General features: G+C 29.7%; 2 protein-coding genes across 3 annotated transcripts in view; one reads left to right on the forward strand and one right to left on the reverse strand.

Moving 5' to 3' along the window:
- Positions 1 to 20,315, forward strand: part of Prps (phosphoribosyl pyrophosphate synthetase) — a 43,879-nt gene extending 23,564 nt beyond the window's left edge. Inside the window, exons 3-9 of one of the 2 annotated variants that reach the window (XM_065506266.1) lie at positions 7,519 to 7,702; positions 8,276 to 8,335; positions 12,895 to 12,993; positions 18,119 to 18,243; positions 18,760 to 18,958; positions 19,046 to 19,180; positions 19,260 to 20,315. In XM_065506266.1, coding sequence (XP_065362338.1) covers positions 7,519 to 7,702; positions 8,276 to 8,335; positions 12,895 to 12,993; positions 18,119 to 18,243; positions 18,760 to 18,958; positions 19,046 to 19,180; positions 19,260 to 19,352 — 895 coding nt within the window. In that variant the 3' untranslated portion in view covers positions 19,353 to 20,315. The remainder of the gene's footprint in view (positions 1 to 7,518; positions 7,703 to 8,275; positions 8,336 to 12,894; positions 12,994 to 18,118; positions 18,244 to 18,759; positions 18,959 to 19,045; positions 19,181 to 19,259) is intronic. The other variant, XM_065506268.1, reaches the window with a different exon arrangement.
- LOC135954806 (sperm flagellar protein 1) lies at positions 15,774 to 17,095 on the reverse strand. Its single transcript, XM_065505040.1, has 2 exons — positions 16,324 to 17,095; positions 15,774 to 16,075 (listed from the first exon to the last, which is right to left on the reverse strand). The coding sequence occupies exons 1-2, from the start codon at positions 16,933 to 16,935 to the stop codon at positions 15,932 to 15,934; spliced, it is 756 nt and encodes a 251-aa protein (XP_065361112.1). The 5' UTR covers positions 16,936 to 17,095; the 3' UTR covers positions 15,774 to 15,931.
- Positions 20,316 to 23,347: the final 3,032 nt, after the last annotated feature.

The following is a 23,347-nucleotide window of genomic DNA, read 5'->3' on the forward strand; positions in this document are numbered from 1 at the left end:
TTCTTCATTGGAATGTCACAAAAAGTGAGTGGAAAACAAAAAACGTGACAATCAGTTCTATTTCACTTGAGAATACAAAATGTTTATTTAATAAATTCACTTGTTAGATGATGATAGGTATAAATTTGAAAAGATTTTTGTTTAGAATATTAAAATGGTAGTCAACACTAGTTGCGAACAAAATGACGAAAGTGTTAATACATTTTTTTAAACAATCATATTAAGTAGATTTGTACAAGTACTAGTGTATGACAATACAGTGGGAACTTTTACAAAATAGTTTAAAATCCATAAAATATACATTTTAGGGTCCCACCGAAAATAGTTTTTTCAGGCCGAAACCGAAGCTTAATAATCGGCCTAATCAAAAATTGATTTCAAAAAAATTCTTATCTTATTTTAGAGCATGTTTCAGCTTATATGAACTGAGATCCGTCGATGGGGCAGGCCACGTCAAACCACGTACCTCATTGGAATGCAAATAAACGGTTACAACCCTAGAGGTGTGTTGTCGTCATGGATACATAACATCGTTTAAAATGGATCTGTATAAAGTTCTAGTCCAGTCTCTTTCCTTCGGCCGACTTACAAATGTACATCCTATTAGAAAATCTAGTACATTTAAATTTGTCTTAGAAATATACATAACTAAAGTTATGGATTATATTTTTCAAACAAAGTTTCCATTCTATTGTCACTGACTGTATATACAATTATCAATTAAACCCAGACACAATCTACATACATATATTCACAAAAATGCCAACTTTATAACGAAAATCATAAATTTTCTATTTGAAATTAAAAATCGATTTATACGAATTCAAACCAATTAATCTAATTTGTCAACACTATCGCCACAAATCATACTCTTTACGCATGAATGATTATCAAACTAAAAAACCAAATTAAATTTTGTTAAAATCGTAAACTTACACAAAACAAATTATACGCTACACAAAAATAAATATTATTTGTGTCATAAAACCAATAATAAACTTAATTAAAGATATCTTAATCTATGTAGTATGTAGTTTCTGTCTTTAAATTTAATCAATTTTAATTATAGTAAAAAGAAAATTTATTAGAATTGTAATGTTGTTTTTGTGTTTTAGTTTTTTTTTTATAGAAAATTCAAATAAATTTAATTTAAATTTATTTGCTATTGTTGGTTGTTTGTAAACAATAGAAAATTAGTGTTCTAAATTAAATATTGTTAATTTGTTTAAAACAAATACAAATTCTGTTAATTGCACAAAAAGGTGTTTAACAGCTGGTGCTATTTATCATTTAACGATTTGGCTGGTTGTTATTTTTTTCTTTTCGATACCAAAAATTATTTTAAAATTGAAAGTACAACAACGACCATAATCATTATCATTTGTTGGTTTAGCATAAAATTCTTTGCCTTTATTTTTCACTTTGAATGGGCACTCGGCCAAGAGGAATTTTTTTCTTTTTTATCTTTTCAAGCATGCTAGTTGGACCACATAATACGTATTTGAATGATAGATACGTAAAACGTATAGTGCCAATATTATCATTTCTATTAATCATACGATTTGTTGTTGTGATTTTTCTATGCTGTGAGGGCTTTTTAAATTGAATTGAGGTATGGTACTGTGTATTTTCATGTACGATTAGTGTTAAGTGAAAAAAAACGCACACAATCAGATGGATACTTTTACTTTTTTTTTTTGTTGTTGAAGGCAAATTTTTTTCAAATCGGATATAAATTGTTGTATTAGTATTTTAGTTTAGTTGTATCATTGGTAACGTTTTCAAATACATATAATGAGGCCATAACTAGTGCTCTTTCCCCTATAGTCTACAGACTTACCTAAACTTTCTGCTCTTTAGAGTTAATTTCTTCTAGGATTTGGAAAAAACATAGGCAAATTTAACCAGTCTTTAAAGTTGCCACATGATAGTGCTGCAACCATTTTATTTATATATAATTTCATCATGACCGAGGATACGTGAAATATTTTTAGTTATTTTAAGATTTGTTCCATCTCCTATGTCTCACACTATAAATATAAATCTATAAATATCAAGTATATGTACAGTGATTTCAAGTCGTTGCTATTTTTATTGAAATTATCTACATTATCTTATACAAACTATTGCAAAAGAATGGCCAATATAATTTAATGCTTGAATTCCAACTATTCCGTCAACTATAAACGCAAAGTGACATAAAATATGTACAGAGTTGTTCGACATAAGATGTTATTTAATAATTTTGTAAATAAAATCTAGGGATAAGGAAAGTGTCTTCGGGGGTAGGTACTGATTCTATTTGTAACATGAAAGGGGCCTGTATTATGGTGTTGGCCTTGGAGACAACCTTTTAGACACCCCAAACGAGTTAAATTTTTAAAATCTAATTTGATCTCTTAAAGTTTTTAGAATTGACACCAAATAGCACTATGCTCGAATGTACCATAAGGCATTTCAAAGCCCTCAGTCTGACTATCTACATAAATTGTCACTATAGACAATCTGTGACGTGTGCCCTTATCAAGTCCATGGCTTTGCAGGTCACTAGGATCTCGTCTGGGAGTCTGTATGACACTTTGTCTGCTTTTACACAGGGCAAGTTTTCTTGCGCAAGTCTAGAGTTTATAGGAGAGAGAGGCAAGAAGAAAGAAGAGGGGTACACACTTGCTTGTACTGTCAAGTCTCTTCAATTCTCTTTTGTTTTCTCATTTTCATTATGGCGTCTATTAGGTTTTGACATACAAAATTGAACACAGACTTGCTATGTGTAAACGGTCGAGCAAGTTTAAAAGGGAATCGAAGAGACTTGCTTCAAGTAAACTTGCTGTGTGTAAAAGCAGACTTTGAAGTCCTCATCTAGTACATAAACTCAGGCTCCCATGCCAGATTCCATTTTGGATCCATCAGTGAAAACTGCATCCCCTTCAAACAGCTGTTCAGATTCTACCCAATCGTCCCTACTTGGAAACACAATTGGAGGTGAAATACCGAAGTCTAAAATCGTTATAATATGATCCGAAATTTCAGCAGGAATGCTAGCCTGAGAGACCTTAGACCTACCCGCTTTGGTCAAAGCAAGTTCCTAGCCGCCACACTTGCCACATATTCCTCAATTGGCAGTAAGTTAAGGATTATATCCAATGCTGCCTGAGGTGTGCTACCAATGGAATCACATCTCTGAACTTTACTGAGTATCTTCCTATAACTACTTTTTCTCATTGCCTTACAATCGATGTTTAAATCCAGTTTACGATGCCTGGTTGTAGTCCCCAATTCTAACCAATAGAGTGCCTGCATGATTTCGCAGATTGTCGAAAGAAACTTTCCCTTGATCAGAATCACAACGACGTCTGTATAGGCAACTATCTTCTTCTTAAGAATAGAGTTCAACGCTAGTAACCATAACAATACCCCTGGCAATCCGTCTTCTAATCCTGTCATCCCCTTAGCTTGAGTTGATAATCATGCTACCAAGCATCGAAACTATCCAACTCACCAGGAAGTCCTTAACCCCGAGTTCAACTAACGACTCTCTTATTGCTTCTATTCTAATGTTATTAAAGGCTCCCTCTATATCAATATTCCCTATGCTCCAAGCTGTGCCTAATGTAACCCACAACCTCATGCAGCGCACTTTCCACAGACTAACCCTTGAGGTAGGCGTGCTGAGCGTTGCTAATGAGGTTGGTGTATATATTGCTCCTAAGATAAAGATCTATCAGTCGCTGGAGAGTCTTCAACAGAAAAGACGACCGGCCTTACCGGCTTTGGGCATGAATATTATCTTTACCTCTCTCCACTCTCTAGGCAGCTATCCCCTACTAAGACAACTCCTGAAGATATCAGCCAATAGAAAAAATGCGTCCTGTGATTACATAGCATAGCCCGACTTGTACGGGATATTTCTTTTATCGAAAACCCCTATAACTGAAATACACATAAACATTTTTACTGTTAAATAAAAATACTTATGTTTATGAATATGTTATTGAGATTTGTTCTTGTACATTAGAATATAATTTTTCCTTTTGATCTGACGTCAATATTACATATATTTTTGATTTCTTGTTTTTATACCCTTCAGCTTCGTGAGAAGGGTATATATAAGTTTGTCATTCCGTTTGTAATTTCTACATTTTTCATTTCCGACCCTATAAAGTATATATATTCTGGATCCTTATAGATAGCGGAGTCGATTAAGCCATGTCCGTCTGTCTGTCTGTCTGTCTGTCTGTCTGTCTGTCTGTCTGTCTGTCTGTCTGTCTGTCTGTCTGTCTGTCTGTCTGTCTGTCTGTCTGTCTGTCTGTCTGTCTGTCTGTCTGTCTGTCTGTCTGTCTGTCTGTCTGTCTGTCTGTCTGTCTGTCTGTCTGTCTGTCTGTCTGTCTGTCTGTCTGTCTGTCTGTCTGTCTGTCTGTCTGTCTGTCTGTCTGTCTGTCTGTCTGTCTGTCTGTCTGTCTGTCTGTCTGTCTGTCTGTCTGTCTGTCTGTCTGTCTGTCTGTCTGTCTGTCTGTCTGTCTGTCTGTCTGTCTGTCTGTCTGTCTGTCTGTCTGTCTGTCTGTCTGTCTGTCTGTCTGTCTGTCTGTCTGTCTGTCTGTCTGTCCGTCTGTCTGTCTGTCTGTTGAAATCAATTTTCTGAAGGCCCCAGATATCTCCGGGATCCAAATCTTCAACAATTCTGTCAGACATACTTTCGAGAATTTTGCTATTTAAAATCAGCAAAATCCGTCCATAAATAACGGAGATATGAGCAAAAATCCGAGACAACCTCTGAAAATTTCATCAAAAAACACAATGTATTGCATGCTTTGACAAAAAAACAACAAAACGTATGTTTGGATGTGCAAGTTTTGTGTATTTTGTTTTTATACCCTTCACCTTCGTGAGAAGGGTATATATAAGTTTGTCATTCCGTTTGTAATTTCTACATTTTTCATTTCCGACCCTATAAAGTATATATATTCTGGATCCTTATAGATAGCGGAGTCGATTAAGCCATGTCCGTCTGTCTGTCTGTCTGTCTGTCTGTCCGTCTGTCTGTCTGTCTGTTGAAATCAGTTTTCTGAAGACCCTAGATATCTTCGGGATCCAAATCTTCAATAATTCTGTCAGACATGCTTTCGAGAATTTTGCTATTTAAAATCAGCAAAATCGGTCCACAAATGGCTGAGATATGAGGAAAAAACCAAGACAACCTCGATTTTTGACCTATTTTTTTTACCTATATCTGGATTACTTTTTAAAAATTTTAAAATTTAAAAAAAAAAATTTAAAATAACAATCGAAAAATTTTTTTTTCCAAAAAATTCAAAAAACATCTGGAAAAAAAATTAAATTTTGTTTACCTAAAAATATTTAAAATTTTGAAGTATAATTTGGTGAAGGGTATATAAGATTCGGCACAGCCGAATATAGCACTCTTACTTGTTTTTTTTGTGTTTTGTTTCTTTTGGCGTTGTTGTTGTTTTTTATACAACTAAACGTTTGTTTGGTTGTGTGTTGGTTTTTTTTACAAAAAAGCAACAAAACGTATGCTTGGTTGTGCATGCTTTGCGTATTTTGTTTTTTTTTGTGTTTTGTTTCTTTTGGCGTTGTTGTTGTTTTTTATACAACTAAACGTTTGTTTGGTTGTGTGTAGGTTTTTTTGACAAAAAAGCAACAAATCGTATGTTTGGACAAAAAAGCAACAAATCGTATGTGTGTTTTGTTTCTTTTGGCGTTGTTGTTTTTTATACAATTAAACGTATGTTTGGACGTGTGTTGGTTTCATTGGCTTGCGTATTTTGTTTTTTCTTTTGGTGTTTTGTTTCGTTTGGCGTTGTTGTTGTTTTTTGTGTTCTTGATAAATTTAGGATGCTGTACGTTGAAAGTGGGCAATGTACATACATACCTATATACTAATTATAAAAAATAATAATGCATCCACAACAAAGGTGAAGGGTATATAAGATTCGGCATAGCCGAATATAGCACTCTTACTTGTTTCTATTATTATCTATGTGTGTATATTTTTGGTTAATTGAAGGTTAATAAACATTCCAATATTATTATTATTATAATTTGTTTTAATATAATTTTGTTTTAGTTTTTTTACATTATTATTTTGTTGTCGTTGGTCTTCCACTAAATATAAACATTATTGCATGTATAGTTAGATATTGATTGGTATCATGGTGTGGTAGCAGAGGTGGTGATGTTGGTTGGTACGTCAGACTGATTGTCTGGCTACCTTATGTTTATTTAAATTTACGTTTAAATATTCTTAAAGTACAGAAAATATGTACATACATCAATTTATTTGTATGTACATTTGTATGTTGATTTTTCTATCGATCAAACTTTTTATAGCCATTTCTTGACATTCGTTGTAGAGGGGGTAGGGAGGAGTATTTATTAAAAAGTTTTAATTTAACATTAAAGAAAATTAATTAATACAAATTTCCGTTGTTGATACAAAAATAAATTGTCTTAATTGCGTATGATTTATGTATTTGATCAGAACAGTAGACCCTTTTAGATGTTGGCAGATATTCTAATATGTAAATGCTACAATTCAGCAGTGCGGCATAATTAGCTTTCGAAAATGCATATTTGGCATCACTGTATAATGTCAAATGACAAATATTTAACAATTAATGGCGTTTGTTGTCAAGTCTGAAGGCCTAGTTAGTTTGTACGTTCCGTTCCGAATCAGCTGTTTTGTTTTTAGCATAGGGAAAGTTGTGTATGTCGTTAGTTTTTCTGTAACGTTGCCGTTCTGTTGCGGATGAATCTGTTGAAAACAGAATTTTGTCCGCAACGTTAAGTGAGAGCTAAAACAGCTGATATCATATATACACAAAAATGCCACCAATATGAAAGCAGTGGTGCCAACATTTTTGAAAGGGAAATATTTATTATTAAAAGAATAAAAAATATAATACTTTCAAAAAAACATGGAAATTTAAATAAATAAATAAATATAAATTTCTTTTAATGTATGTACTATGTATGTAAAAAAATTAGTTTAAATTAAATCATTAACAAAAAATATATGTATGTATTTATAAAAATGTTCACAATAATATGTTGAAGGTCTAAATATAAAAAACACTAAAAATAGTAACAAAATCACCAAGATGGTTTTTTGGTTATTATTTTAAAAACAGCTGATACGATCTTACGGAAAAACTAACTACAATATAACAGCATTCAGAACGGCACAGAACAGAAACGTTACAGAACGCAAAGACTAATGGAGCCTCGAGATGAAGCACTAACATTTTTTGTAATAACGATGCAATATTACTAATAAATGGAGACTATAACTGATAATTGTTTCTCTTGGTAACCATTTTGAAGTTTTATCATGACAAAAATTTATCAAGTATAGACATAGGGTAATTGTTTAAAGAAATTTAGAGGCTTATTCTTATATGTATTAAAAATCAATTAAATAACTTAAAATCTATATTCTATTTAATGTAAAAAAATATTAAATTTTACTAAATCCCTTTAAATTTGTTTAATTTCTTTCAGTGTTGAAATCGGTGAATCTGTACGTGGCGAAGATGTCTATATTGTACAATCTGGTTCCGGTGAGATTAACGATAATTTAATGGAGTTGCTGATTATGATCAATGCATGCAAGATTGCCTCAGCATCTCGTGTTACAGCTGTGATTCCTTGTTTCCCATATGCCCGCCAAGATAAAAAAGATAAGGTTAGTGAAATAGTAAAGTGTAAATACAGATTTGAAAACAATTGTTTAATTTTTTTATTATTTAAATACATGATTAAGTGTAAATTATTGAGAGAGAGAGAAACAACAACAACACTAACAGTGAATTTTCTTGATTAATATTTTATTAATAAATTTTGTTCTTTATTTATTCATTTATAATTTATTTCGTTTTAAGTTTGAATTTAATTAATTTATTAAAAACAAAAATATTTAAAAAAATTCTATTTGTTGTTTTTCCCTTTTTTTTATTATTATTGTTATTATTTTTTATTTATAAAATCTAAATCTAAGTGTATTTTATTTTGAAATTTCTGTGTATTTGTTGAAAATGCTTTAATTTGTTTTTGCATTTTGATGTGTTCTGAACAAGCAAATAGAAAGAAATCTAACTATCTGTGTTAAATGCAGGTAACAATAATTACAAATTACAAAACAAATGTGGATGAAGATAATAATAGTAGATATATACTATACATACATATGTATAATTTCCAGTATCCCTTATTTGTGTAAATTATTTGTATTAATTAACTTTAATTTGATTTTCTTTAGCTGGCTGGCTCAGATGATGGCGGTGAAAAGCGTATTAAAAACTTCGATTGGAAATTTAGGGTATTATTTGTTTCAATTTTTATTATTTGCCATTTTTCTTTACTTTTTCAATAATTATATCTCGGTGAATAATTAAACAAACAGCGTTAATAAACAATCTCGTCTCATATTCAAGCATATTTTGTACAAAATTTTATTTTTTTTTACTATATAAAAAAAATTAACATTTATTATTAATAATAATTTGATATTAGTAATTCATTTAATTCTAAAACAAAAGGTAATACATATTTAATAAAAATTTTGTTTGTTAAAAAAAAAAATACTCACATACTGAATTTTTAAAGAGATTTTTGGAAAACTAATGTTGATTTGGAAATTAATGTTGTTTTTCCATAGAGAACTATTTCAAAATATTTGATTTATACTCACCCACCACAATTCTTAATATTACCCCCTGTCTATACTTGACAAATATTTATCATAATAATTAATTACGTTTCAAGACAAAGTTGTCTGAGCAAAAGCACTAACAATTTTGTCAGAACGAAGCTAAAATACTAATAACCACCTGTCTATACTTGACAAATATTTATCATAACAATTAATGACGTTTGTTGTGAAGACAAAGTTGTCTGAGCAAAAGCACTAACAATTTTGTCATAACGAAGTAATAATACTAATAAATGGAGACTATACCTAATAATTTTTTATCTTGACAACCATTTTGTTTATCATGATGAAAATTTGTCAGGTATAGACAGGGGGTAAATGGAGACTATTCCTGATAAAAAATTTTATAGACACAGGGTTAGAATTTTTATATTAAAACATGGATATAGATATTAATAGATATTAGGATGAGCTCTTTTAGAAAACTAGTGCTACACTAGTCCTTTTAAACCGAATATGGGACATACAGGCAGATAAAGGTTGAATATTCTCTTTGTCAGTTAGAAATGTATTTACACTGATTTCCCAAAAAATATGACTGAAACGTTTTTGTGGGGACTCCTGTTATATACCCATGCTGTACTAATATACTAATTTACTACTCAAGAAGAGAGAAAAGTAGGAATATTAAATAGCAATAGTAAATTTTGCATTATCTTTTTTGAAAACTAAGAAATTCATTAAAATAAGCAAAAAGGAAAAATTATTCTTTTAAATAAAAGCAATGACTGAAAAGGGCCGCATTTTGCAATAACCTTAGCTCATTCCAATACTAAAATTATACAAAAATAGAGTTGGTTGTAACACTTTTGCTCAAGACGAGCTAAAATTATGCTACTTCTATGTTCGAAGTAGTACCCGGAATCTGTAATTTACATGATTTTGAGAAGGTTTAGGTTATAGGTTAGGTTATCAATTAAATTCTTTTTATAACTTTAACGGCACAATACTTTTGGCAAATCTCTGAATTAAACTCAAACAACTTTAATTTTTTTAATTCAAATATTAACACAAATCTCTTTAAAAAAATATGCGAAAAATAGATTTTAATTAAATATCTATGTCAGTCTTGTTGTTTTTTTTTTAAAAATTTTTGTCTCTATAATATTATGTTTTATTTTGTACAATATTAAATTCATTAAATTATAAATTATGCATGTTTATATAATTTGTTACAGTATTTGTTCACATTTATCTAATAAATTCAATTATTTCTATTTCAGTAATATAATTTTTTGCAATGAAAAACACAAAATTGATTTAAACTATTCGAAAATAAAAACATTTTGTACAAAATTTGCTTAAAAATTGGCTTGAAAACAAAACAAAAAAATAATACAAAAATTATTTGAAAATTTATATTTACCAAAAACTAAATTCGTTTCCAAATTATCTTTTTCCACATTTGATTTGTTGTTCTTGATTTTGTTTTTGTTTTAACACAAAAAATAAAATAAAATTTAGAACAATTGACAGCTTCATTGCAATAACGAAATTTTTTAATCAATCCAAATTGGTTTAATTATTTTGTGATGTCTCAATTAAACAATTTAATTTGTATGTATAATATTTATGTATAATGGGTTTCTAATTTTCGTTTTACAGATTATTTACATATTTAAACATATTTACTAAGACTTTAATTATTTATATTTTATTTTCAACAAAATTATTATTAATATTAACGCCCATTTTTACAATGTCTAGTTATTTTTTAACCAAAAGTTATTGTGAAAGTTTTCATACAATAATTATTTTAATAGACAGTATAATTTTAAGTTAAGAAATAACCAGAGGTGGATAAAATTGGGCTTAGTGTTATTTTGTTATTTTTAATACATAATATTTATGTTTTGTGTCCTTTAAGGTTTTGTTTTTTGTATGTGTGTTTTTTTTTGATTAAGTATTCTAAATCCTTTTTAAATTTTTGTTAAACCTCGTTATATGGTGACATCTAAACATGATATTTGGTGTTGCGGTTTCAAATACACGTGTAAATTATACATTTGTTAGTTGATTTTATTTTCTGCTGTCGTCAGTTCAACAAATAATGTTTCACCATTTTTTGTTTTATTTTTAAAGATTTCCTGATCTTTAGGGTCATTGTTTATTAAGATAAGGCTTGTTGTTCTTTAAATTTTTGTAGTAAAATTTTTTTAAAAAAGTATAGGGTTTTTAATGGATTTTAATCAGCTTGAAATTGTAAAATACTAGAAATACTTAAATTTCATAAATATGAGTTATTTCTAGAAAATGTCTACAATAGAGTTCCTAAGTTCTCGGATTATTTCCATTCGCTGGAAATAATAAACCAATCTGTTCATTAACGGAAATTGTTGAATACAATATTAAGCCCACAAATTTCGGACACAACTCAAAATTTGTATATGCATTTATTAAAAGATTTAAGAAGTCCGTCCGACAAATTTAAAACTGAAAAAGGCGGATGAGGCAAAATTTTTTCTAACCACTTCATTCTAAATAGTTTTAAACAGGTACTACAACATGTGGCTGAGTGTTGTCATGATTTAATATTACGATTTCATGTCTGGTGGCATATTCTGGGCGTTTTTCGGCTAATGTTCCCTTCAAACGAGTCTGTACAGTTTCCATGTGATGGTCTGGTCAGATTTCAGCAGCTCATAATAGATAGGATCTTAGCGACATGGATATTTGGCTTTGGTGTCGATTTACGTAATGGATTCAATTTTCATTCGGTGCAAAAATGAGTCTCGAAACTGAAATTGATCTTTTACCATATTTACTGTAAACGAAAGCAATAAATTGAAATATCCTTGAAAGATTTGAATAAAAAATAACGCTTTTAATTTCATTTTAATCACATTTTTATAATTTTCAATATGATTGGAAAGAGGAACCAATTCCACTTTTGAACGAAATTAATCTCGTTGACTTGCCTGCATCTTTAACACATTGTTTTTTTTTTCTCAAAGAAATACAAAAAATATTAAGCACAGTAGATTAGAGATTATATACTTAACTCAAGTAGTCTCTGAATCCTCGTCCAGATCCTGTACTTTTATCCATTTCCACTTAAACTCCCTTCAATCCTCCCTGCTCTTTTGTTCATTTCTGTTTTTTTTTCTTTTCTTTGTGTTAAACTCTTTTTCTGAACTTTATGTTTCACCTTTTTTTCTTTTTTATTTTTCTTTCCAAATGTCTTTTTAGGAATTTTCAGCTAAACAATATACTGTGAGTAGCTAAGGAACTATTTAGAGGTCCGTCCCCCACACCGAAATTAAAAGCAGCTTTTATGTTTCTTTTCCAATAATGAATTTAAGCTTTTTAGTGAAACAAAATTCTAATCAATTTCAACAATACATTTGGTTACGCTGTTTATTCTCTAACTAAATATATGTTTTCTTTTTGAGTTCAGTTCGATTAAGTTTAATTGTGTTTTTTTTTTTATAAAATCTCTTCCCAATTTTTGGAAAACTTCCCTCAAAAAAAACCAACCAATATATATTTTGTATGAATTTTTTTCTTGCATGTTAAAAATACATAAATAAATAACTTTTTTTAGATTTTTTCTTAATTGTAATCTTTAAAAAACAACCAAACAACCACAACAATTATATTTTAATTATATTGTCCAAATTTTTGATTCTACCTATGCACCAAACTCTTTTATGCATTTTTTTTACTCTTTCGAAAACATATTTCACCTTTTATGCCCTTGTTTTATGTTTCAATTCACTCCAAATTTGTTTCTAATACTAGCAAAATTTAGTCAATTAGTAATTTATTTTATTTAAATTTAATTTATGTTTTTTAATTATTTTCCATTATTTATGTGATTTGTTTTATTTTATTATTTAATTATTTATTTTTTTTGTTAATTAAAAATTTTAATTTGTTCGAAAAAAGGGGCGTTTCAAAATTTCCTCATGGTTCTCATTGATATCAGTTCATCATTGTCAGCGTCTTTTGTCATCATTAATGATAATATAAAAAAAAAAACAATTTTAAAATGGTTTTTACTTACTACTCGTACAGTCAGTCATTCATATTCCATTACTGAAATTTCATGTATACAATTATTTTTTATTTTTTTATTTAATGATTTTAATGCATATTTTTGGTATATCAATTAAATGTTTTCTTTTCTTTTTCTCTCTTCTCTTTTTCTATTTTATTTCTTATAGAGTCGTGCTCCTATCTCGGCGAAATTGGTTGCAAATATGCTATCAGTGGCCGGTGCAGATCACATTATAACCATGGATTTGCATGCATCACAAATTCAGGTAAGTTGACCGGCCGACAACATCCAGTGTGAAATAACCAGTTGAAGTCATATTAATAAGTTTCAAAAGATTTGTAAATCAAACGATATTAATGTAAAAAGGATGGAATTAGAAAAAAATTTATTTTCGGACAAAGAGAAGCCAGCCACTTTGATTTATTTAACTTTTAAAAATATTACAGCACAAAAACAGATTAGCAAACTGTTTCTTAGAATTTTCAATCCTGAAATGTGTATTGCTGCTAGCCGCTGATTGGACAATTAGTAATTAGGAAAAACCGTTTGTAAAAGGTTTAAAATTGTATTTGGCATTGACACAAAAATTTAAAATGTAACTAGATATATTTAAAGCCCGTTCTGTGGAATAATATTGTGACTCTAAAGCACTTCATTAAGCGTTTCCTATCTTTAAATATAAATTAAACAAAATGTGTGTGAGATGTCGACATTTTTAATTAGTTTGAGAGGCCTATCGATGCCGTTATGTATGGAATATAACATTGAGCAAATGTCAGCCGCGGTTTCTCTGGGTAGTGAGCATCCGAAATTTCCAATTTGCATGACTGGCTTGTTCGCATAGACCTGCGACTTAAGAAAACTCCATAAGAAAATGTCTAATTGCACGATCTCGGTGGCCAGTTCACATCACCTCCACATGAGATGATGATCTCAAATCGCTCGTGCAGAGTTTCCAATGAGGCATGAGCTCTGTGGCATGTAGCGCCGTACTGTTGAAACCACGTGTCGTTGGTGTACATATCCAATTCAGGCAAAAATAAGTTGGTAATCATCGATTTATAGCTCTCGCCTTTGACGGCGATGTACTGACCAACGTCGTTTTCAAAGTAATCCACACCAAACAGTAATATTTACGGGATGCATTGGTTGAATGAATATTCAATTAGTTCGATAATTTCGTAATTGAATCAAGTATATTCATGTGCTCAAAAACATAATTTTCTACTAAAATTTGAGTATTGCATGAATTGTATCAATCTATTTTTGGTAATTCCCAGGGTAATCTTGAACAAATTCTAGATAGACTCTAGTGATACCTAAACCATCGTGAAACTGTTTACCCATCCACTTAAATGTGTGGCCTTGCAACCCGGACATTAAAGTTCTATAATAGTCCGAAATAACGTCGTCCCATCTACTTGTCTTAGCATTAATTGGGCAGTGATCTGTTATCTCACGTTAGATGATCTCTTCCATATTTAAACTGAACAAAGAGCCCATGACAACGTGCCACTACTCAGCAGAGCTTCGAATTAAGTAATTAAATATAAAATTTATTCGACATTTGACCTATTCAATACTAACTGCATTCAAATATTTTTGTTTGTTTTTTTTTTTGTTTTGCTTTTAATCTGGCATGTGATGAAAAACGATCGTTTTCAAAACTGAAATCAATATCAAAAACGATTTAGTTGTGATGAATTTCGATTAATTTCATATTAAATGTTTGTTTCACTCCGTATCATGTTTATAGCTAAATAAAAAATAAGCAACGATATGGCATAGAGAATAGACATAGAGCGGAAACTCTCCTGTCAAAGATCTAACTCAGTTGTCAAAAACCTAATTGGTGAGAATGTATTAGTAGAAAAAACTATGTGAAAACAAAAACAACACTCGTATGTGTGATTAATTTGAGTAATATTTTTGTTTGAGTTTTTTTCAAGTTTCCGCTCTATGTTTCTCTATGCGATAGGGTAATATAGAGACGAGACGTAATTGTCAAAAACCTAACTCTTGCAATAACAAAATACATGCTAGTCAATGTATTTTGTTGTTGTATCAGAAATATTATTAGTTGTATTTTTGTTTGACAAATCGGAGTGTCTCGTCTCTATGTAAGCAACTCTCCATTTGTTTACCTTAATTAATGTGAAAATTTAATTTCCATAATTCCCTTTGAAACAAATTCGAATTTGAAACTAATATGACAAAACGATTCAAACAAACACATCACACCTTTTATCGTTTTTGCATCTAAATCCTTAATAATTTACAAAATGAATTGAACAAATTAACTTAATTAAGCCTTTGTGTAATAGATTTGAATTGAAGAACAATTTAATCATTCAATTAAGCTATTTTATAATAGATCTGAATTAGCGAAAAATTTAATGATCCAATATGAATTGGATTCTGTAGAGAATTAATTCTCAAAGGGGGGTTATTGAGCAATTCGATTCGAAAGGAAATCATTCGAATTTGTATGCTTTATGCATACAAATTCGAAAATGTTTTCTTCTGAATCGAATTACACAATAACCACACCAGGGGGGATCGATTATGGTTCTCTGAAATTAAAAAGGTTTTTCATATTTTCGTAGAGTTTCTGATTCTCGTTTAGTGAAACAAATTATAAATAAATTCAAATGTTTTCCTATGAAAAGAACAAGTGGAATGAAACAAATTGAAGGAACGGGAATCGCAATTTGTGTAATTGTGAAATGAACCAGAATCGATCCCCAGGTATCTATTTCATATTTATATTTCTACTATAAACGTATTAAACTCACGTCTTTGAGAATTAATTCTCTATACAAATAATTCCAAGTTCAACAAATTGATTGAAGAAAAAATATAATCAACGAAATTTTAAATTGAATTAATTAGAATCTCTTATAGCAACTTACTTAAAAACCTTCAAACATAGGTTAAACTAATTATATGTTCAGAAAATGTTTTTTATTCAATGCTGAATTAATATCTATAAAAAAACATTATCACACAAATCAAATCCCCAAATAAACATGAAACGCACATCCATCATATTTCTGTAATTACATACCAATAGTAATTCCCTTATCACTAAAATTTTTATTACACAATTTTTAATTTTATGTTACACTAAAAAACTACAATAAATTTTTAATTTAAAAGAGAATTTTAAATTTAATTTATGTTTACACTATTTATCAACATCATTAGTTTTCTTTGGCAACAATCGGTACTAAATTTGGTGGTTCTGGTATTAAACAAACCGATTCCTCTGCACCCCATGAAGGTGTTACGTGTTTAACTCTTTTTGGTAGACAACTACATTGAGGGCAAGAAGTTGTTGTCGTTTGCTATAGAATAAAAAGAGAAAAACGTTTGTTTTAGTTTAATTATTGTATTTCAAAATAATTATTTTAAAAACATTTTAAGTTTAAACGCAATATTAAGTTTCTTGTGGCCCAAGAACATTCATAACACCCTCTGAATCATAATTATTATTATTTTTAGTTTCTTTATTGTAAGTGAAGTTTTGTTCCAAAAGAAAACTCATGTTGGAGCTAGAATTCTCTAAATTATGTTGTGACAATAAACTTCTCACCGATACTTTTGCCAGTTGGCCACACAACTCCTCTATTCTTTCCTCTTTCAATTGCAAAACATTCTCCAAATGTGTAATCTTTTGCTGAGTTGTTGCTATAAAACTATCCTTGGCCTGGGATTCTCTTAAAACTTGTTCGTATATTGAGAATAATATCATTTTCTGAGGCACTTGAACAATGGCATCACCAATTTTTTTACTAACTGTTACCATCATGACATCATCATTGTCCGTCCACAATTGTTCTTGTTCATCTGGTTTATCGCCTTTGCTCTTTTGCGTCCTTATCATAAGCATGATGTCGTATAACAGGGCCTCTATAGCTCCGGCCATACCTTTGGATAATTTATCCAGCATATTTTTATGCTGCTGTAAACCCAATTTTGATAGAACTTTGTAGTTAAAAGTCTCCCAATTGTTTAATTTCAGCTGGGTACTGTTACGCGGAGGATAGTTGTGTAGATCTATGAGCTTGGGATAGAATGATTTAAGTAAATTAGCCACTGGTAGAGCATCGGAAAAATCGCGATTCAAATTTTTATAGGTGACTTGCTGGTCCTTAAGCCAGCTTTTCAATTCATTGAATTCTTCCGATGTTAAACGTTTTGGCATTATGCGGAATGGTTTTATTTTCTAAAGATGTTAAAATTAATTTTGGAAAATATTTGTAGAATTTTTTATTTTTTGTTAATAATAAAAAATATATATTTTTTTTTTAATTGAAAAATTTATGAATTAACTTTTTAGAAGTTTAATAAAAAGGTTTCTAGTTTTTTTTTTAAGTTTTTTGTACTTTACAAAAACAGCTGTTAGAAATTTTACATCACTACTTATGCTAGGTATACACGTTACGATAAGTCGTACGATAAATCGTATAAGTATGAAATTAGTAACGTGTATCATGTTGTCGTACTAACGAAGTATGAAAATCAAAAATTGTTGATTTTTGTGATATTTTTATTACTTGTAATTTTTTTCAAAGGAAATAGTACGATTTGTAGTAACGTCTATCACAAAATCGTACTTCAACTCATACTACGATTAATACGAAAAATAGTATCGTGTATACCCAGCATTATATCTTTGATCAGAGCTTCGAATTACTTCACTGATTCACTAAAATCTTAATTCTGAATTAAAAATTTCAGCAATTGATTCAATAAAACCATAGCCAACATAACAAATTCGAGAGCTTCATTCAAAGTATTTTATTTGCAGAGAATTCATTCATTGTTGAATTAATTCATTATACCTTTGAATGCTACAATCGTTGTTAATTCAAATCTAATACAAATTTAAGAAAAATTGTTTTCTTCATTTCCAAAATGAATTGAAAGAAATTGTTCTTTTTGTAATGGATTTGATTTGAAAACATTTTAGTCATTCAATAAATTTATTAAACTATTTTGTAATGGATTTGAATTAAATAAGTTTTGAATGATTCACTAATGAATTAAATCTATAAATAATGGATTCTTAAAGGAATAAGTATCGTAATGAATTCTTTAATGGAATGGTTAAGACGAAAAATTTAATTTGATTTCGAAAATTTAATTAATTCTTTAGAACCTTTGTATTTGCCCAAGTAACAATTCCATAATTTGAAACTTAAGAAATTTGTATGGATAACACTGATGTTTGGAATTTATTTTCCATAGAAATTTCTTCAAAGGTTTGTGGTTTCGTTTTACAGAATGAGGCCTTAAATTTTAATGTTTCTGATAGGAGAATATTAAGAAAGCAATATGTATTTCTAAATGAATATTATTTTAATTTGTGTTAATTTTTTTTTCAGGGTTTCTTTGATATACCGGTTGACAATCTTTATGCTGAACCAGCCGTCTTAAAATGGATCAAAGAAAACATTCCAGAATGGAAGAATTCTATTATTGTCTCACCAGATGCTGGTGGTGCTAAACGGTAAGTGATTTTATTAAAATTATTATAAAATTTTGATAGGATAAAATGAGCCATATAGTTGCTAATTTCTTCGACATATCACAGATTTGATACAAATTACAGTTCTGAAAAAAGTAATATCGATCCGTATGGTTATTTTGACATTCTACAAGCACTTTTCAATTATTGTGGTTTGCAGAGCGTGAGAAATAATATATTTGTGCCTCTTTCCAAACCACAACCACTTTGACATTTTCTTTTATTTGTTTTCTCTTGCCATGTTACTGGAACCAGCTGATTCATATCTGTGTAATCTGTGTACACAGATTTAAACCAGTATTATTGTTATAATTTTTTTTAAATAATAATATTGTTAGACGTTTTAATGTAACAAGTATGGAATTGTATTTGAATTGTATATACTAAGAATTCCTGGCCGTCCCGGAACGAAGAACCGACTGACAATTTCTTCACCATATTTATTTTGGACAAAATTTAAGAACATTGATAATTAATTTGTTTTATTTAACCTTCTAGTGTTACGTCCATTGCTGATCGTCTCAATGTTGAGTTCGCTTTAATTCACAAGGAACGTAAGAAGGCCAACGAAGTGGCTTCTATGGTGCTTGTCGGTGATGTTAAGGATAAAATCGCCATATTGGTCGATGATATGGCTGATACTTGTGGTACAATTGTGCATGCTGCCGATCGTCTCGTTGAAGCAGGTGCTACCAAGGTAAATATTTATACACCCACTCATATTTGATTTAAAAAAAAAATAAAACAAATTTTATTAATTTTATATTTTATTTATTCCTTATAGGTCTATGCCATTTTAACACATGGCATCTTTTCGGGACCAGCGATTTCACGCATCAACAATGCTTGTTTCGAGGCTGTGGTTGTAACAAATACCATACCTCAAGATGGTCACATGAGAGACTGTCCCAAAATCCAGGTAATTGTAGACTTTAGTGTTACAAAACTGCGAATTTTTAACTAATTATTTCAAAAATGTTCCTTCTATTTGTTTTTAGTGCATTGATGTCTCTATGATGTTTGCCGAGGCTGTGCGAAGAACACACAATGGCGAAAGTGTTTCTTATCTTTTCTCAAATGTTCCATATTAAGAACTACTTTTAAACAATATAATTTTTTAAATTTTTTTTAAATATACTTTTATAATTTTAATTCAAATACTTTAAACAACAATAATATTTTTTTCTTTTCCTAATTTCATATACAAACACAAAAAAAAAACTACCAACCACAACCTCTACTTTAATTGATTTTGTTTAAAAAACATTATGATGTTATATTTTTGCCATTGTTTATAACGTTTTTTTGAAATATTTTTTATTTATAAAAAATATTTTTCTTATTTTCGTTCTGTTAATGAATACTTTTATTTTCTTTTTTTTCTTTCTAAACATAATTTTTAAAAAAACACATACATAATTTAATTAAGACGATGTTAAAAATTGCTTTGCCATTTAAATGAAAAATCACTGTTTTTAAAAAGATTTTAAATTTAGTTAAAATAAATTTATTAAACACTCACACACCACTTACACTTTAACAAAAAAATAAATAAAATTGTACTCATTTTAATTTTTTTCTAACTAAAACAAAAGAACATTTAAATTTTTACTCATCTTGTAAACAAATTTTCTCAACATATTTTTCTAACACCTTTTATTTGTTTTATGATTTTTTAACCACAATCAGAGCACTTTTGATCAGAAAAAAATTAAATTCAAATATTTTTTATATAGCATATTAAGATTGTTTCACTAAAGAAAGAAATATACAAACAAAAAAAAAACATTGAATAGTAAAAAATCAACTCTTGGAAATAATTTACAAATTAAAGTAAATATTTAAAACATAAATAAAACAAAAATAATCATTGTTATAGTTAAGTCTTCATTATTAAAACGCATAGTTCAAGAAAACAAAAATAAACATAATTTGAAAGTAAATTAAAAAAAAAACAAACAAAGTAAAAAAAATTAATAATTAAAATAATGAATAACTAAAGTAAACAAAAAAAACATACAGAAAAAATAAATAAATACATATAAGACAAAAAACTTAGTGATTTGTTTTTTTCTTTAGATGAAATTCGATCGATTTAAAAATTCATTTACAACTCTGGTAAAAATAATTGGACCTCTCCTTTTATCTTTCATCAAATATAATAATGCATATAAAATGTGACTATATTAATAGGGACTGGGAGGTTAAACCTCATATATGTCTTCGAAAGATCCAATCCGAAAACGGAAATGTTCGAAAATGTGTGCTAAATACATTGCAATTCGAAACGATTTCCTTTCGAATCGAATTAGGGAGTAACCCCCCTGGTGTAGGACGGATTGCAGGGTGTCCAGGGCTATTTGGACAAAGTTAGATGCAAACGCAACCAGAATACTAATTGGGTTGGATAGGAAAAGTCCCAGGTCTAGTCTATGATTTTGAAGATTTTATTAGTTCCAGACAAATTTTGTTTTACGGGGTTAAGAAACAAATAAATTTGAGTTCAGGGCGGTTACTGCGTAACTCAATCCGAAAACGAAAATGTTCGATGTGTGCAACAACATTGTAATTCGAAAAGATTTCCTTTCGAATCGAATTAGAGAGTAACCCCCCAGTACATCAAATTGGACTCATTCGGTAATATATTTTCGACATTAGCTATGAACATATCGATGGCTGGAAAGGTCGTATCTCATTTATTTTAAAAATCACTTTCAGCCCAATTATGAATAAAAAATTCACCGAGAGTTTTTTCCCATTGAAGTTGAATAGGACAAATGGGAAAAGGGAAAAACTCCCGGGGAATTTTTATTCATAATTGGGGTGTATATGAAAACAAAAACATTCTCTATGTCCCTGGATTACAACCCCCATCTGCCACTACCCTTACATAGGTAGTGCTTTCGAAATGTCCAGTGTGTGTAGCACGCTCTCATGCCGTTCTGAGAGAAAAACCATTGAACGACTACTGCGGATGTCACATTGTCTATCGTTTAAGTCTATTCGATTGTAAATAATTGGCATAAGTGCGCCAGAACCAATTGCGATCGGAATTATACAGGTTAGTGGGGTCACCAAAATTTAGGTCTCCCAGATCATAATACTGCCTTTCAGACTGAGATCATGCCGATTACGGAGGACATTAAATTATTGAATATGATTGATAACAAATCGGCTGTTTGTTTTTGAGATTATATGGATCACAATTTCAATCAATCCCGAAATCCCGGGGAATTGTGCGAGAAATCCCGGGAATTATTTTTCTAAGTTTTATGTGATGTTTTTTGAACTTAACTTTCTTTAAAAGATGCTTAAAGCTCCAAAACAATTGCAGAAGATACATACAACAAAACAGATTTAACCCAAATAGACCAATAACAAGTTCATTATTCAAATCATTTCAAAAACACATAAATGTTTAGTCACTGAATTCTATTCTGATTAGTATTTTGCTTTTTCACAAAGAGTGAAACAAAATGTTTTGGAAAAAAACTAGCTTCCGTAGAATTGAATTTGGTTTAATATTGTTACGAAATTGTACTTGAATTCAAATATAACGATTTCAACGGCTGATTTAAAGTTGCATAATGCTATTTGAAAGCAGTGCCTCTCAACCTTTAACATATCTGTGGGCATTATTAACAATAAAAGCTTTGCGTTGATCATTGATCGTAAGTATGGCAACGCTGAATGTTTGCTAGCTTTGACAGTTAAAGAACATTGTAGAACGTTCACCAGAGATGGCGTAATAAAAAGTTGTTACATTTTTTAAACTACTAAACGGCTTTTATTTGCAATCAAAAGCATTCGGTTTATTTAAAGGAAATAAACCAACGTTTTGAAAAGGTTAAAACATAACAATATTATTGAGTTTTCTTCAAGTTTTAATTAACATATTTAAGTAATTTTTGATTTAATAAGCAAAATTTTTTCGAATTATTGAAGCCATTACGATACAAATGGTGACAGGTTTGTATATAACCAAAATTAGAATTCGAGTCAGTTTATTTCTTTATATTAAATTTGTATTGGATTTTTTATTTGTATCCAATTATATGTTAGAACCAAAGACATTTTTTATCTTTTTAACGAAGTGTACATTTTTAAAATTGAATAATTTGATCTAGAAATTACAAAATTGATCCCGATTTCCCGGGAAATGAAAAAGTGCGGGAAAAGAACAACTCTAATCAGAAGTCATCAATTATTGGAAACGAGAATGCGGAAAAATTATACAGGATGAAAAATTATACACAGCCCAATTATGAATAAAAATTCCGCGGGAGTTTTTTCCCTTTTCTCATTTTTCCTATTCAATTTCAATGAGAAAAAACTCCCGGGGAACAAACTCCCGCGGAATTTTTTATTCATAATTGGGCTGACAGGTTTCAGAATGAACTAAAGGATTGGGCAATAAATGAGCATATCAGAAACTGGCAGAACTCTTCGGTCCGATATTCTATGGGGACACCCAAACCTAAAGAGAACAAAAGAGATTCTGAACCTGTGTGTAATATTTCCTATATTAATTTGGAAGTTTCTTGAAAATGAAAAAATTGGTTATTCGTTTTTATCATTGCCATTTTCATAGAACAATATGGAATTGAAATCCAATTCGATTTTACGGTAGCCAAACTTGGTATTACCTAAATTAATAGAAAATAAATTCTTGATTCTGAAAAGTTGGCGACTTTGATATCGAAAATATCAAATCTTTTAGATATAATGCTAGGTATACACGTTACGATAAGTCGTACGATAAATCGTATAAGTATGAAATTAGTAACGTGTATCATGTTGTCGTACTAACGAAGTATGAAAATCAACAATTTTTGATTTTTGTGATATTTTTATTACTTGTCATTTTTTCAAAGGAAATAGTACGATTTGTAGTAACGTCTATCACAAAATCGTACTTCAACTCATACTACGATTAGTACGAAAAATAGTATCGTGTATACCCAGCATAAAACAAATTTTATAAACAAAATGTTCAATGTTATGCTAGGTATACACGTTACGATAAGTAGTACGATAAATCGTATAAGTATGAAATTAGTAACGTGTATCATGTTGTCGTACTAAC

The sequence above is a fragment of the Calliphora vicina genome, chromosome 3, assembly GCF_958450345.1.
Source record: "Calliphora vicina chromosome 3, idCalVici1.1, whole genome shotgun sequence".
NCBI classification, from domain to species: Eukaryota; Metazoa; Arthropoda; class Insecta; order Diptera; family Calliphoridae; genus Calliphora; species Calliphora vicina.

Bases quoted from the DNA above. Each gene is read 5' to 3' on its own strand.
- LOC135954806 (XM_065505040.1), bottom strand. From the start codon at position 16,935: ATGCCAAAACGTTTAACATCGGAAGAATTCAATGAATTGAAAAGCTGG. The intron at 16,076-16,323 runs GTGAGAAGTTTA...TTTATTCTATAG, and splicing joins GCCAACTGGCAAAAGTATCG to CAAACGACAACAACTTCTTG.